The 15,919-nt window shown below is 51.1% G+C and overlaps 1 protein-coding gene across 1 annotated transcript; it reads right to left on the bottom strand.

Moving 5' to 3' along the window:
• Positions 1–7,915: 7,915 nt before the first annotated feature.
• Positions 7,916–8,396, bottom strand: T069G_04701 (uncharacterized protein; the record flags this gene model as incomplete). The annotated part of the gene is made up of 4 exons (XM_056171911.1): positions 7,916–8,019; positions 8,099–8,115; positions 8,177–8,283; positions 8,379–8,396. The coding sequence occupies 4 exons, from the start codon at positions 8,394–8,396 to the stop codon at positions 7,916–7,918; spliced, it is 246 nt and encodes an 81-aa protein (XP_056028769.1).
• Positions 8,397–15,919: the final 7,523 nt, after the last annotated feature.

Raw genomic sequence — 15,919 nt, 5'->3', positions numbered from 1 at the left:
CATCCAGCGGGGTTTTCTGGAAGGTTGGCCTGTTTTACGGACCCCAACGTGTTTCCATCATCTCTCATTATTCAACTCGACGTGAAAATGTGATGGGCAGATTACGAGTATGAGCATGACAAAGATTGCATAGCCCATTTGTCGTAACTCATCCCTATTTAGGGTCATACGTACCTGGGTGCCGGACCGTAACAAGGAAGGGGTTCTCCGTAGAAGGCCGACGTTCGAAAAGACTGGAGCCCGATGGCAGACGTGCTCTGCAAACAAAGACGGAAACCATGGGGACCAGACGGACCGGCCAACTACCGATAACGTACCGTATGGAGCAGCCATCTGCCTGCGTGTGTGCTGTTTTGAGTTGAACGGCCCGTCATTGGCTTCATCGTTTGTCGGCTGCGATCCAGCGCCCGCTGAGCAAATAGCCCCAATGATCCCATGGCCAACGTAAACCCACACCTAGGCGTCATTTTAATTAACACTACGAAGTGCTAGAGTACCTCCAGCTCGCTTGTTGGTAGCAAAATCATGTGCAGTATGGTAGCAGTAGGATGTCTTGGTCAACGGCGTTTACATACAACCAACACCACTCAGACGACGTATTGCTCTTTCAGGAAAACGACGCGATAAACTCGCTTCGAATCCTTCCGACGCCGTTAAACGCCTGTCTGATTTTATCCTAATAAACCCTCAAAACCTACTTCTTCTAGTACATGCTAGTAAGACATCAGGGCTACACCCCTAAGGTCTCGCGTAGACAAGAAAAGAACGCACCCTTTCTGCGAATGCTCCGTATCTGGCAAGAATCACCTGAGGGTTTGTCAACGTCGGCGAACAGGCCGGGGACCACAGGGCATCAGATGAACCAAATTCTCGGGTCCAGTGTCGGCTTTAAAGCAAGATGCTGACAATTGCCCGACCAAGGGCTTACGTTCGCCAGTCTCTCTACCTGCAATTTGCACGCCGTCCGCAAATCACAAGGGGATACGACTCGCTGCCTCGTAAATGCGTAAAATGAAGCCCCGTCTTGCGCATATCCAGACCCATATCCGTGCGCATGGTCCGTGTTTTGTCCTTGTCTTCGCCTCGCCGCCATACTTACATATCACGGATATCCGCACATTTCGGGCTTCGGACCGCTGCCTTCTCTCCGCCCCCCGCCGCCCCGTTACTGAAGCTCTTTAGCCTGTTGGTCGTCCCTCGAAACTTGCTGCCTGTTCCGCTGCAAGGTCAAACATGGCCGTTTCAACGTCTTTGCCCGATCGGGTCAGTGTTGAAGAATGAAGGCTGCCGATATTGATGACTTCCCAATGAATCGGCCATTGTGAGTTGTGACGAAGATGGCGCCCTGCAGCAGAAACACGAGTCTGGGACAGCCAACAGGAGAGAAGCTCCACGACGATTGCAGTTAGACTACCGAAGGAAGCGTCGATGAATCTGTCCAGAATGTCGCCCTTCTGCGACTCCTTCGCGCAAGGGACCTTATAGTGTATACTGATGGCATCAAAATCAGGCCATTCGCACGTCGTAGCGTTACCCGCGACCGGATTAAAGATCTTGTGGTGAGCTTTGGCCTTTAGGAGTTGGCCGATCAGACAACGGAATTTAGCTTCCTCCGCAGCACATCGCCGTTCTCTTCTTACCCCTGGCTTGGTGGATACGCGTGCATACAGTATGCATACAGCCACCCTTCTGTTGGCCCAAATCTGGATCGAGATACTGGGCAGAAGATGAAGGTAACGTCGACGGTGATGGCCAAGGTCCAGGGTGTGTACTATGGCAGCATGGAAATTCTGGGACTACTACACACCCTTTGCTCCCATTGGCACATACTGTAAAACAGGTTATAATTAGTGAGAATTAATCCCGTCATGCTCCGGAAAGTCGAATCAACAAGCACCACAGGGTCTAAAGAAGAAGGGAATCAATGACAAGTTGGACCCGTAGGGCGCATCAGGGGTTCATGAACGAATAAGCAGGGGAAAAGCAAGTTTTTCGAGAGCGTGTGCGTACGAGTACACGTACAGCAATACATTCGGAACATTGAACCATGGCGACGAACACGGTGAGCATGGAACCAGGGGTCCTCGCAGATACTTGCATGAGCAGACGCTCACGGGATTTCCCAGGATCCGTCGAGTAATTCCTACAGCACGTCCGGGCAAAAGCCGCTGACTGGCATCCGAAGTGTGCGGTGCGATGCCGCCGCGTAATTTGCATCGCTTCCGCAGCACCGAAACTTTGATCGTAAATAGCAACGATGAAGAATGAAAAGCCGCCGTAAGACGCCCCAGCCGGCGAAAAGGCGCCAACCTGCTCTAGAACTCGCCCTGAGTTTTAAGAGCCCATTGACATTTTGCGAGCACACCAATCGGAACGTCTGCATGGAGGCGGACGAGGCGCGGACGAAGCGCGGATGGCGGCTGTGGAGATGGCTGTAACCCTTTTTTTGGCTCCCGTCACTCCGGACTGTGAATAGTGACGAGTCGCATTCACGAAACGAGCGGCAATCAGCTTTGTGGCGCCATGTTTAATGATGTTAGCGTATCAGAAGAGTCATTAGTTGCAGCACTCTCGAGGCTAGTGTAATCATGACCAACCTGGGAAGCTGTCAAGACTGTACAGACGCAAGATTGACGTTGATGGGCGGATCGGCACACGAGGGAAATGTGTCATTGGCAAATCTGAGGGTATCGCCACTCAGGAACACATCAGGCATTGGTCACATGCTCGCAGCGATATGCGGGAGAGCGGATCCCACCGCATGAATGATGAGATGATAATTTGTTGATCAGGGCATATGAACGAGATCAGTGTTGATACGAGAACAGACATTCGTTTAACAGACGGTATTTTCGCTTCAAAGAGGGCCTGGAATGTCGAGGATCCCATCCCTACCTCTGCACAAAACTGATCATGTATTAGTCCCACCCCTTAGCATGTGATGTGCATGTACTAGCGACGTAGTATGTATGCACTCCGTGCTCGATATCACAGAGCCTTGGTGGACGCAGGAGACACAGGGATGATACGCATGTGTGTCCTGTCAGTATCAGGGGGGCCATCTTGCAATCGGAGCCGACGGTATGCAACTCCGCAAAGCCGGATGGTGGTCCTGGCAGCGATAGATATGCTAGCAGCATGGGCGTGCATATTTTGAAGCTTCATACATCTCCCCGGGATGAACGGCGCAAAGATGCCGGCTCACATCAGCGACCAGTGACGGGAATTGGATCCCCCTAGTTCGTGTATTTGTTTGAAGCCCTGTTGCAGAGCTAGCAGGAATGCAAGTGTGTGCATGAAGATGCTAAGGCTTCTTGTAGACTCCCCACATCCGATAGGGCTGTGGATTTCATCGTGATTGTGCAGATGATCGGATGCGGTCTTATGTAGGTACCGGAGTAAGATCACATCAAGCGTCTTACAACTCAGCAGCCGGCTGTTGGGTAAGGTATTCTGTCCATGACGCACATTACACGCATTGTTTTACAAGTCCTTGTGTGTTGGCAAGAGTAAATGTCAGTGATCAATTAATCAGTTACGCATAGAGGGGTGAGAAAAGAAAGAAAAAGTTCCCATCAATTCGAAACCAGTGCCAGCAACGGCAAAACACTCACCCGCAACTCGAAGATAGCCAACAGCAGCCTTACCGGCAGTTCGGAAGCGAGGCGCCTCAAACTGGCTGTGTGTTGTCCGCATTCTTCTTCCTCGTTGCTCTATAATTTTGATTCACCTGAACAGGGACCGTTTAACGCCTAGAGCTGACGTGGCCCTTGCACTTCCAAGGATAAACATGGAGGCAAATACGCGTTTCCGTCTGCTTTGCTTGGAAGTTGGTTGCGAGTGTGTTGGGTTGTTGGCTCAGTTAGCCCAGTTGATGACTGCATTGCCCACACAGAACTCGCGTATTGCTTCGGTGATGACAGACAATTTTAATGATACGGCGATTTGGAGTATGGGTTAGTGTAAATCATGTCCTTGCGTAGAGCTCGAGCCCGTGAGCACGGAGAAGAACGGAGCTCGGAGTATCTGTACACTCCTGCAGCCTACGAGTATGTGGCAAAGCTGGTAGCTAATTTCGCATAACAAACTTTGATGCCTTTCCCCTTTCCAAAGCAAGTTCATAAGCAGTTAGGTCTTGCAAGGCTGCCAACGCCATTCTTTGTATACCTGGCATATCGTAGGGTAGGCCGTTGATGCGGAGTGCATGAAGCCAACTTCAATAGGGAGGTTTCTGCAATAGGGAGGTACGGAGCTGGCTCCGACATACCACTATAACTATCACACCAGCGTCATATCAAGTTAAAGGCATTAACTGTTTTCGTGGAATGGTACCCCGGGCTAGGTTGGGATTTCGCCTTGGCAGGAGCTGAATGGCACGGGGTGCTCGTTTGGAGTTGGATCTGCTCTGGGGAGTATGCTCTTGGCAAGGGAATAATGCGGTGTTGAACAGTTGGAAACTACAGGCAGCATTCGTAAGAGCTGAAAATACTCCCCCCTGCCCGAGCCACGTAGACTAAGTGGAATACGGTGAAAGTGAAGGCGAATGCCGTGCGTTGATTCACTGCCACCCTGGAATATAGGGTCCCTACTAGAATATAGGGCCACTACTAGACGAGGCGTGAAATATGCATACCTTTTGCGTTAGCATTCGCTCAAGAAGCGGCGGCCTGGCGATTGCAGGCTTCGTATTGTAAAGTCCGGGCCCGCGGAAGTCCGATAGGCCAAGTAACACAGGCAGTGACCATCTTGCAACCACCGCCGCTGGTACTACACCTCTTCCTCTTTGTTAGTTTTGTATTACCCTGTCCTTGATGAATTATTCCGATGCGGAATGTGTCCGATGCGATCCTTCTGCCCATCAGCTAACATGTAATCGTACTTGGTGGCTCTCCACCTCCATATCGTAGGACTTTTTAGGAAGCGGACGCTTATGCGGCCACCAGTCTGTAGTACCCTACTAGCATAGCAGCCATTGGTCACGGAAAAGGCTCATTTTACCTTTTCCCATCATATTTGTTTCCGACTCGTTTCCAGGCAGGCAGCGAAACTAATTCACACTGGGGGCCGGACGCAATTCAAAGGCCCAGGCGTAGCTTTGTCTCTTCACAGCTAAGCGCGTGCTAGTTAGCCGCACAGGGGGCAAGCAGAATGCTTCATGAGCGCGCTTTTACTTGCCCAGCGAAGGCAATAAATGCTCGGCTACAGAGGACGGAGTTACCAAGGTCGCTGGGCGGGATGCGGTATTTCGGGGATACAGCACCTGGCAGAGTGTGCCGTTGACTCTCTACTGTTGACGCTGGAGATAGATGGTGGTATCATGCACTCGCTAAAGATGCAGGGAGAAATTGAAGGAAACAAGAGAGCACGGGCATGTCCTTCGCCAATGAACTTGGCCGTCAGTCGCATGAGGTTTCACTGACGGTGACGATGAAGACATGGCTTGTGCAATTGGAGGCTTACACCAAGCGAGGATCCGACTTGTCTCTGCCGCTTCCTCTGTCTCTGCTCTCATTTGCTCTGACTACGATTTAGACCGACATGTGAGCTGTTTGCGTGACTTCGGAAGGGAAAAAAGAAAAGAAGAAGACGCAAGATAATTGGCGGTCATGCGTCTTCGAGCGCTGATTGGATGGAAAGCCTGGCTGAAAGAGGGGGTGTGCCACCGCATAACATGAGGGGAACGAAAGATTGAAAGCGCGGAGACGACGTGCGAGATGTTATGACAGGTCAACTTCTGTACAATGTGACAACGGACAGGAAAGTCGTATCAGGGGCACCCAATATCTGGGGTTAGTCTTTGATGGCTGCAATGCAACACAACTTGAAGCATTCCATTGCCGCTATGGGGCAGCTGTCCAATTACCGCCAGGGCAACTCGAGAAAGGGCAATTAAGTCTCCGATCTTCGCGAACCAACCGATGATGCCAGCGCAGACTCTGCTGTGTTACCTGTGCAACATCAACACCAACACCAACGTCAACAATAACAACATCTTGGTTAACGCAACGGAGAATACGCCACAGCATCATTCACCCCAAATCAGATCCGAGTACCACCTCACCAACAACACTCGAGTTCCACCAAAGAGGTAGAAATGATGCCTCGTTATGCACATCCCCGTCGTCTCCCCCGCGGCCGCGGCGTACTGCAAAAGGCAAGATTAAGTCAGCCCAACAACACAACACGCCCCTCTCGTTCTCTCTTACAGTGGCTGAGCTCAGCTGAGCTTCAAACTCGGCATTCAACAAGAAACGAGAAACCCGTGATTTATGCGACGGTAGGCATGTTTAGTAATAAGCAAACACATATGGCGTTGCCGTCGTACAACTAGAGTATTCTGGCCGTCAAAGGTGGCTATAGCCGAGCCTAGCAACCTGGCATATGGGGCCGGTGAAGAGCTGAATGAGATGAGGTGGGCCAAGTGCAGATGCGCCATCGTATCGTAAAAGTCTTTTGTGAGACCAGGCCCTGATGCAAGAAGATGTGGTACTTGGAAATTGGCCGGCGGCTGCGTTGCGCCATGTGTCTCGTACACACCGTTTGAGAGGCTCACGAGCACCCGGATGGCGCATGTCTCAGCCTTGATGGACCGACTAACAGGAGATGAGACGAGACAGCATGAATTCGGAGGCACCCTTGAGTTTATCTCATAGTAGTTATACTTTATTGTACCTGTTGAAGCTGGCCCGTGACTTCAAGCTCGAAGAACAACAAGGGCCAGACACTACCAAAGAAGTAAAAAAAAAAGAGGCAAAAAACAAATCATGCCCAGCTCTCTAGCGGACTGATCAATATTCCCATCCAACAAAAGTACATGTAGGTACCTCAAAAGTCATAGTACTCCCAAAATATGCCAAAGCGCAGCCACAGTCCCGACTTTTCGGGAGGCTGTCCAGATAGATTTCCAAACAAGAAAAAAAAAAAAAGAGACGCCCATAACATGTTTGCCCAAAACAAAGATATCCTTCTATCATACATTTTTCAAATGTTCCCTTTTTCTAAATCCTTTCCCAAAACAAAAAGAGGCTCTGTCCCCCTTTCGGAACAGGCCCTGTGATGGTCTGGCTTATGCTCGAAGCATAGCCGAGAACCACCCGTTTGATGCCATATTCGGTTTGATGCCTCATGCGGTGATCCGACACAAAAGTCCAGTCCTTTTTTCTTTGGTCTCGCAGAACCGGTTTTTTTGTTGTCATGCCGTGATACCGTGGCGTTTTATTGCCAAGATGACATTTCCGTGCCTTTGCACTGCCAATTGCAGTGTTTTGTTTCCATTATCCCTTGCCCAAAATAAAATAGAAAACTCCTCCTCTTTGCATGTAAAGAGGCTGATGCAGCTCAGCCCAATTGCAGCTGATGCGTCCAAATAGCTGTGCGCCCGTAGTTCCGTCCCGAGAAGTACAAGCGAAATAAAAGGACCAAAAAACAAAAAGGAAAGAAAAAAGAAAAAAGAAAAAAATCCCAGCGGAGAATGCCTGCTTAGTGAAACTCCGAAACAGATGAGCTAAATGAACCAGGTTCGCACCTGGGGGAGAGTATAAGCCATTCCCGTCCCAATGCCGTCTTGTGTCGATTATGGCTTTTTTTGGTGGTTTGCGGTTTTGTGTGGTGTGTGTGTGAGTGTTGTGCGTGTGTGCTTGTGCCCAAATTTCGATTCCCATTTTCCGTCCAATCAATAAAAGAAGAGTGTGTCTCCTCTTTCGGCCGTATCCATCAAGTCTGATTTTGTTCGGGCACCGCTCTGTGCACACCGAAGTGGTGGCGGCCCAATCCATGCAAATTTTTTTCCATGTCCCAATCTTTGATATGTATGCTCTGCGCAGAAAGAGCTTGAAGAAGCTCAAATAATGCCAGGCATCATGTTATATGAGTATGTCTGCCAGCTCTCTTGAGCTAGAGTTTGTAGATGAATCATTTATCGAGCAGGAACCGTTGCGTGCGGAGCGGCTCGAGATTCCGGCCTGCGGATGAGCTTCGCCCAAGGGTGGTTGCTGGGTTGCTGGCGTTCACGGCAGGCAGCTGTTGATAGTCATGTTAGTCAATGTCCAATCGATGCAAGTCGGTCACCCTGTTGGTGATAAAGTAGAGCAGAGCATACCGCAGATATCGTCACCCCTGCAAGTCAATATGTTAGCATTGTGATGCGGTCAGGATGTTCAGCTTTCGAGATACTTACCAGTACTGTTTGCTGACAATGGTAGGAGTGCATCGTCGCTCAGTCGCAATATACTTGGGGCACCAGGATTCTACCAGGTGGTAGTGGTGCTGGCATTTCAGCTCCTTCTGTAAGTGGCGGAGAATTTTATGTTAGCATTGTCTTGGATCCTGATCCCAGCATCGAGGGGGATGAATAAAAGATGGTGGTGGGTAGGCCGTACGTAGATGTAGTTGCACATGGTTGCTATAAAGGGTGTTCGAGGTGTGATGGGGTTTGCGTCGTATCGATGGAGAGAGAGGCCTGGTGTCTTTGTCACGGTGGTGGAAGAGGTCAAGAGATTGGATAGGCAAGACAGATAGAGGTTGATGGAGAACGTATTAGTCGCAGTCGTGAATGAAGCCCAATGCAGCAGCTTGCAGACGGCGGGGGGAGGCCAACGTTTATATGGCTAGCCGTCAAAACAGGGACGCATTTACCTGCCCAGGTCTCCGGGATTCCCATGACGGGCATCGATGCCGAGCTGTCTTATTAACTACAAGTGGTGGCCCGCCCTCCAGTGTTGTTAGAATCAGAGAGGCGTGAAGGTACCGGAGCAGCAAACCAAATGCCAGGCGCCCACCCCTCTAAACTAGTTGTGCTACGACACTAGTTCAACTGTTTGCCCAGCAAAAAAGTGTTGCCATCCATGGGTCCTTGCCCTGACGTCTGGGGGGAGGGGTGTGAAGCCGCAAAGGTGTGTCTAAGTTCCAAGCAGGGTGTCAACGAGAGCTTCAGCGAGTGGGGGTGTGTGGATGTTTGGCAGGGGGTTTCCAAATGGGCTGTGACTGACTCTCAAGACTGGAGTCATGGCCACGACCTCGATAGTCGCATACGAGCAACTTGGGTCCGGTACGTCGAGCGGGAAATAAAGCGCCCCGTGTCGTGTCGAGGCCAGTCCCAGTCTTCAGCGGCTTACTTTGGGCCTCGCCGTGGCTCAGTCCCCTTGAATTCGAGCCGGACTGTGGCGTTGGGGCCCTAAAATAGGAAGCCCTTGAAATTATTCCATCTTGCTGTCAAGTGTCGGAGCCCATCCCGCTTGGAGGAGTTGCACACTTGGTGCTAGTAGGGTCAACTTGGCACCTCACTTGCTCAGTTGAAAGCGAGGGGGACGGTCCGCCGCTATCTTTGCCCTCCACGACTTAGCAACGCGGAATGCTGCAGCACTACGAGCGAGTCCGGCCGTTTAGCTGCTTGCCCATAGATTACTCACACCCATCCCATTATCTTCTTCATCTTCACCGCTGCGAGCCACCTCAGCTGCGGAGGAAGAGAATGGAGAAAGAGAGAGAGGCGTATCGAGCCTGTGCCTTGCTAGGCTCTCGCCCTCTTGTTCCGTAGCACCAGCAACTTGAGGGCAACGACATGGGGATTCGGGCCATTCAGCAGCTTGATTCACCATACTTTTTGCCTCCCCCCTCCCTCTTTGCCTGGCAGGGGAAAAGAATGTCCGACGAGGGGAGGCCAACCCACTAAGTCGGTACACAACATCGGGGTACAGTAGACTACGTGATAACGCTGCGAGGATCTAAATTGAAAGGCCCAGACGACGGGCTCTTCTGTGGCAGGCGGCGGTCACGGAAATGGTATGATTGCTGCTGTTTGGTCATGAGACAGACAGTCGATGAATTGTATAGGCTTGTTCGGAGCAGGTTTATGGCAAATGACAGGCTCCATCTGCCTGTTAATTCTGGCGACGATCCACTTGTGCGAGTGTGTGCCGCCGCCTTGTAGGGAAATACCCTGTATCTGTGATGGCAAATATGCCATCTGGAGAAGCTCACCAACCAACCGAGCTTCAGGTTTGGTTGACCGAACTACTGCTGTTGCTCCTTCTCATACGTCGACTCATGTAGCATCCACACGCCATGCCATGCCATGCTTTGCTTTCGAGCTCCAACCTGCAGCGGATAAAGCATCGCATCACGGAGACATCACCACTTACATGTAAGCTTTCCGCCGTGCAGCCTCCAGTATCAAGTACGACACAGAGCTGCCGCCATTGGCAGACCGACTGGCGGCATGCAGAGCTAACCACCAGCATACATGCATAAAATTTGAAACCGGTGAACAGAAGAGAAAAAAAAAGAGGCTTGCTGCTGACACTGGCCCAAAGAACCCACGTGGTTGGAGCTTCAGTAGCTCAACCCACAAAATTGCACATTGAACCTGGTCCAGGATGGCCGACTCTGCCCTCCATTTCGCGCTCGTCGCTTCATTCCGGTCCGTTGGACGGGCTTTGTCGAAGGTGATGGTCCCACGTCACTCCCAAAAGGATTTTTTTTTTTCTGTTCCATCCTTCTTCTTATTTGGCCCCCTCTAAACACCAAAACACCAAGCCACCAAGCCTATCCCCATCAGCACAAAACGGCGGCACGGCGATGGCGAGGCCCGAATGGCGGCAAATAGCCCAACCAGGGGACCAAGAATGAAGAAAAATCTTCGCCAAGGACTTTTCTTATTTGCGCAAAAAGTCATGGGTCCTTGCCAAAGGGTGGGAACTTGGACTGCAAAGGGCGGGTACGCAAACTGGTGTCATGACTTGCTCTGTTCGCCATTACTGGCTGCAGCCTGTGATGAGCGGCGGCTCGAGTGGTTCAGAGGTCCTGAATGGTGTGCCATTGATGCGGCATGTCGAGCTGGGGATGGGAACCATGCTCGAGAGCCCAAGCTTCTAAGCCAGGCCCTACTTGGACGCATCAGAGATTTGGTTTGATTGCATGGGACAAGCACATATACTTGCGAGAGCCGACAAGATTTGATTATGCCCGGTCTGGTCTGGTCTGGTTACAAGGTATGGCAAGTTTGTTTCTTTACGAAGCAGGGCCGACAGACTGGAGTTATTCCATCCATAGCAGACAGAGCAAGGCAAGATGATTGGATTTCTTGCCTCTGCTGCCTCCGTCATCGCCACAACGGGATACGAAGGCTTCCCCCAAAACGGCAGCCTATTTCGAAACAATGGGCGAAAAAAAAAAAAGCAAAGACCAAGGGACCCGCCATCGACCAAGAGCAGGTGGTCCGCAGAAGGCTTCTGGAAAACTCGTCAAACCGTCCTAGCCCACTTGGTGGGAGGCATCGTGGGTTATTACGGAGTGCAAGCAACGGAACGGAAACCAACCACCCCCCTGGCAAGCTGGGCGCCGGCGACCAAATCGGTGGGAGCGCCTAGGAGTGGCTGAAAATGGCCTCGGAATCTGACCAGCAATCAATGCTGCCGAATTACCCTTCCTGGCATGCCTTGGGCTGCGAGAATCCCTGCCCGCGCCGCGTTACGGCGCCCACTGGTCCGACAGCTAATAGAACTGCTAGCAGCACAGGCTGAACAAGAGACATAATAACTCTTGCCCAGCTAATCTTCACGATGGAGTGAGCAGGGTACCGGGCAAGGGTAGATGTAAACTCGTACACGAATGGAGCAAGTCCTCGTACAGTAACTTGGATGCCACTACTGTACGCGCACACGCGCGCGCATACGCATACGCCCACGTACACGCACTCGTAGGTATAATTTTTTACTGAGAAGAGAGCTCGCTCATGCTTCCGAGTTGACGCGTGACAATATCTCGACGTCCCTTACATCCATCCATTACCTCTCTCCTTCACGTCTTGACTCGGGGCTCAGCTGGGGTGTACAGGGCGTGTGTCGGAGACGCCATAGTCCGCATTGCTTGACTTCAATGACTCCAACGTCACAGTTAACCGGTCCGGAGAACTTCGAGAAATGCCATGACACAATACAGAAGTCCGTGCTGCCCATTGTTGGCTTTAGTACGCCTTTAAGCTGCAAGGAACCAGTCAAGTCGCCGCCGGCAAGGCCGCAGTAGCTTCATTACCGTCCCGCTAGAGAATGGAGATGGCAAGTATTTACCACGTTTTCTTCTTTTGTTTTTTAAAATTCCCGACGAAATATGCCTTGAAGTGGTTCGCTTAGTTGCAGCACGTTGCCAGAGCCTCGGGTCCCACGTTGCATCATTGGTTCATACAACAATCTGACTCACAAGACAAGAGACCGACTGTATCAAGCAGTTGTGAATCAAACTCCACGACTGAACCCCTGCTCATTCACGATGTACTTGATCAAACAGAAAAAGGAAGGAAAAAAATTTGACACATCCCCACATGGTCTTGCCCTTCAACCGTTCATCTCAAAAAGTTAGCCTCATTGCCCCTTGATGCCCAATCCAATCGTGCTTCGGACCGCTCTCTTGCTTCACCCTTCAACGCCTGCTAGTTAAATCACGTTGGGATTTTGGCATGTCATTGCCTCTTACGGCGGGCCCGATCTGCTGGGACTCAGCATCGCGTCGTAAACTAAAACCCGCTCCACGCAACCACGCCTCCATGTCTCAGAATCATTGACCAAACAGATTCAGTACACGATCTATGATGCGGCACTCCATCTTTCAACCGCATCGCAAAGCCAGCTGAGTACGAGTCAACGAGTATACTTCCCATGTCTCGCTCCAGCCAGAATCGCCTTTTCCGCTCTGCTATTGCCGCAACCGGGCATGAATTTTGCTGCACCGGAAACATGTGGCCCCCTTCCCTTGGCCCGGCCCCGTTTAGAACAGGGAATGGAACACTTATGGAACAGATGGACGCCCATCGCGTTCTGTTATTTGTTACAGACAGAGCATTGTAACCTGTACTCGTATGCGGTGAATTTGCCCCCCTCAGTGACAGAAAGATATCATATAAAAAAAGTCGACAGCGAATGTCAAGGGGTTTGTCGGCCCAGCTAGGGGTATGATGCAAAGCCACACACAAAATGCGGTCTGGCCAATCACTGGCGTCCCCAGTGACCTGTCTCTGGGAATTCCCAGGATACGGAGCTGGAGCAAATGCGACCAGGGTTGAGCCTTTGTCGAGACAAGGGACCTGTTCCTCGCGCTCCAAGCAAGGCCTCCCTCTGTAGCAGCCGCGTTTCTTCTGCCCGACGCTTGCCACACGCCGGGCTTTCTCTACTTACTCGTGTTTTCTCAACGCCTTGGTTGCATGAACACGGAGATGTGCGCCCATGACGTGCATGAACAAATGTCAGATGAACGGGAGCCCTTCTCTTCATCGTCATGTTCCAAACTAAGTAATCCACTCGTAGAATGGACCGCTTTACCCTCGAAGGGGCGTCGCACCGCTATTTCGACAAACAAGAGCACCTCCAAGCTTAGGCCTGTCAAATCATCTATATGCACTAGCCCCTGGTAGCGGCCGAGTCTTATGTCCGAGGAGAAGCCTCCACCCGCTCTTGGATTGACAGCGACTGATACCCATACGTCGGTGTGCGCTCACGTGTAAGAGGAGAGACAAAAGAAAAGACAAGCGGAAGGCAAAAACATCTCGGCTACTGTCAAACCTGTCAAAAATCCTTCCTTCTCTCCTACTTCTCCATCGAGTACCGCCTCGAAACTAGGTAATGGTAATAGACGCACTCCAGTGTCGGCCGTGCGGCCAAGAAAAGTTCTCCCGGGGGTGTTTGTAATCTCTCGGGATGACTAGCACCAGACCAGACGTTACCGCCAAAGCAGCAGCTAGTGGGATGCCGCCAGAGTATCCAGACTTTTATCGGTGAGCCGTGGCTTGATACCTTGATGGCCAGTTTCTGCGGATCGCCTCTCCTCGTGACGGCCATTCTGTAAAGGCAGATCCCGGTTCATTGGTCGCGCTCGGGTCCCAGCACCACGACGACGGGACGGCGCGGGTGGCGGAGATCCCAGCTCTCAACCAGTAGCAAGGAGAGGGCTTCATCAAGTGCTAATACTGTGTTATTGCTACCTGTACGGTAGTAGCACTTGTCGAGGTGGTGTCGACAATTTCGTCGCCCTTGGACCGAGACCGGGGAGAGAGTGCGCTTGTTACCAACGGAAAGACTCGATTCTGTCCTGGTTTTTACTCCTAGTATTGATGAGCTTAAGCTTGCGCTAGGTAGACTGGCGGCACTCGGAGTCCCAGTGCAGCGGTTTTGTGGCTTCACGCGGACCCTCGCTGTGACTTTCTCTGTTGCTAGGAACTAACGGGAGCAGCTCGTCACGTCAATCGCGTGCTTTGATGATAGTATTGCGAGTATGTTGCGTCTCCGATTGTTTTCAATATGGCCAAGCATCGCCAACTACCTACGAGACATAGTATCTGTGTATCGCCACCACGAATCTGCAACCGTCACATCTCAGGTACCAAGATCGAGGGCAGCCAGACTCCCGGAACAGCTACACACTGCAAGTGACGAATCCTGCCGAGACATGGTCTGATTTGTGGCAATTTTGACGGCCAATTTAGCTTGTCGGAATCATTTCCTGTAGCAGGTAGGCAATCTTCTCGACTGTCAAAGTGTTTGATCTGAGGCTCAGCCGTACTCCGTGCCTTGGCCTTCGGAATTATTAATAAACGAATGGAAAGCCAAGAGGAAAAAAAAAAAAAAAAAAGCTAAAACAAAATTGGCCGACGGTTGTTCGCCGACGGCTTTTCATCTTTCCACAGCTGGACGTTTCGAGTAATTCGTGTACGGCACTCGGCCGGCGGATGAAATCAATTGAGTCCTGCAAGCTGGGCTCTTTGATGAATTTACATGGCCACGGCCTTGGTCAACTCAAGATGAAGCCGACGCACCCCAATTAGAAAAGTAACAGCGGTGCCTCCATGATTTGTGCCACAAAACCCTGTCCGGCAGCAACAGAAAGATAAAAATACATAAAACGAGAAGGGGAGGCTTGGACATCAAACGTCGCTTGTGTTAGCACCGAGTTAGAACCAACGAACCGACTGCCCAAAACAATCGCTGGTGGCTCCCTCCAACCACATCTTTTCCACTTTGACATGGCGGTAAGGAGGGACAGTCCTGCAGAGATCCCTGTAGATGCAGATTGACGTGTGCATGCACGGCTAATGTACTCCATATTACTGTACGAGGGCGCTGTGTATTGGCGGTTCTAAGTTAGGAGCATGCGCATGTAGATGCGTTCTGCAGCCTTGGCCTTTGGCGATAGCACCGGGCAGAGTGAGCTTACGAAACGACTAATAATTGCAATTCTATTATTCCCACTAGTATTTCCATTCAAGCATGAGGGTGTGGAGGAAATGGCGGAGACTTGAGGATTTGTTTGTCTCTTCGTTCTGCCGCCTACAGAGGGCGGGCGGACAATTATTATTTCCATCGCGGAGGGTTTGCGTAGACTTTTTTTAAGCATATAGATACTGGGCCACGGTGATTCCAAGTTACTAATCCGGCCGGCAGTTGCATCTCAGCCCACGAGGTGAAACACTGGCAAAGGCGAGAGAGGATGCGACGGTGATAATGACTGCATAATCCTCGGGCGTCTGACATCTTGGCAGTTGGAACATTCCATAATCCGCGAGTTCCGTATGAACCAGACAGGGAGACAGGTATCTGGCATACGAGTTCCTTGGCGATCCTGTGCTTCTTGGCACAGATACGATACACGATACTCTTTACGACGTCTATTTTGCACTATTTGGAATTCTTCAGGATGTGATAGATCTTTGCTGTTTCAGATATCTTGCCCAGCTTTGTGAAAACCTCGGCGTCTCTTATCCCGAAGCGAGGCTTACCCATCATTGCAAAACGCAATAGAGTTTAAAGCAAGCACTGCCTAGCGACATTCCAAATAATGAGAACACTCTACAGATGCCCGTCCAAGGGATGGAGAGATAGAGCGTGGTTCGTTAACTCGCCCACAATGGGGATGGCTGATGGATGCTTGTCAGATC

Source organism: Trichoderma breve, chromosome 3 (genome assembly GCF_028502605.1).
Source record: "Trichoderma breve strain T069 chromosome 3, whole genome shotgun sequence".
Lineage (NCBI taxonomy): Eukaryota > Fungi > Ascomycota > Sordariomycetes > Hypocreales > Hypocreaceae > Trichoderma > Trichoderma breve.
Note: the sequence above shows the minus strand (reverse complement) of the source record. Positions and strands in the feature narration are given on the sequence as shown.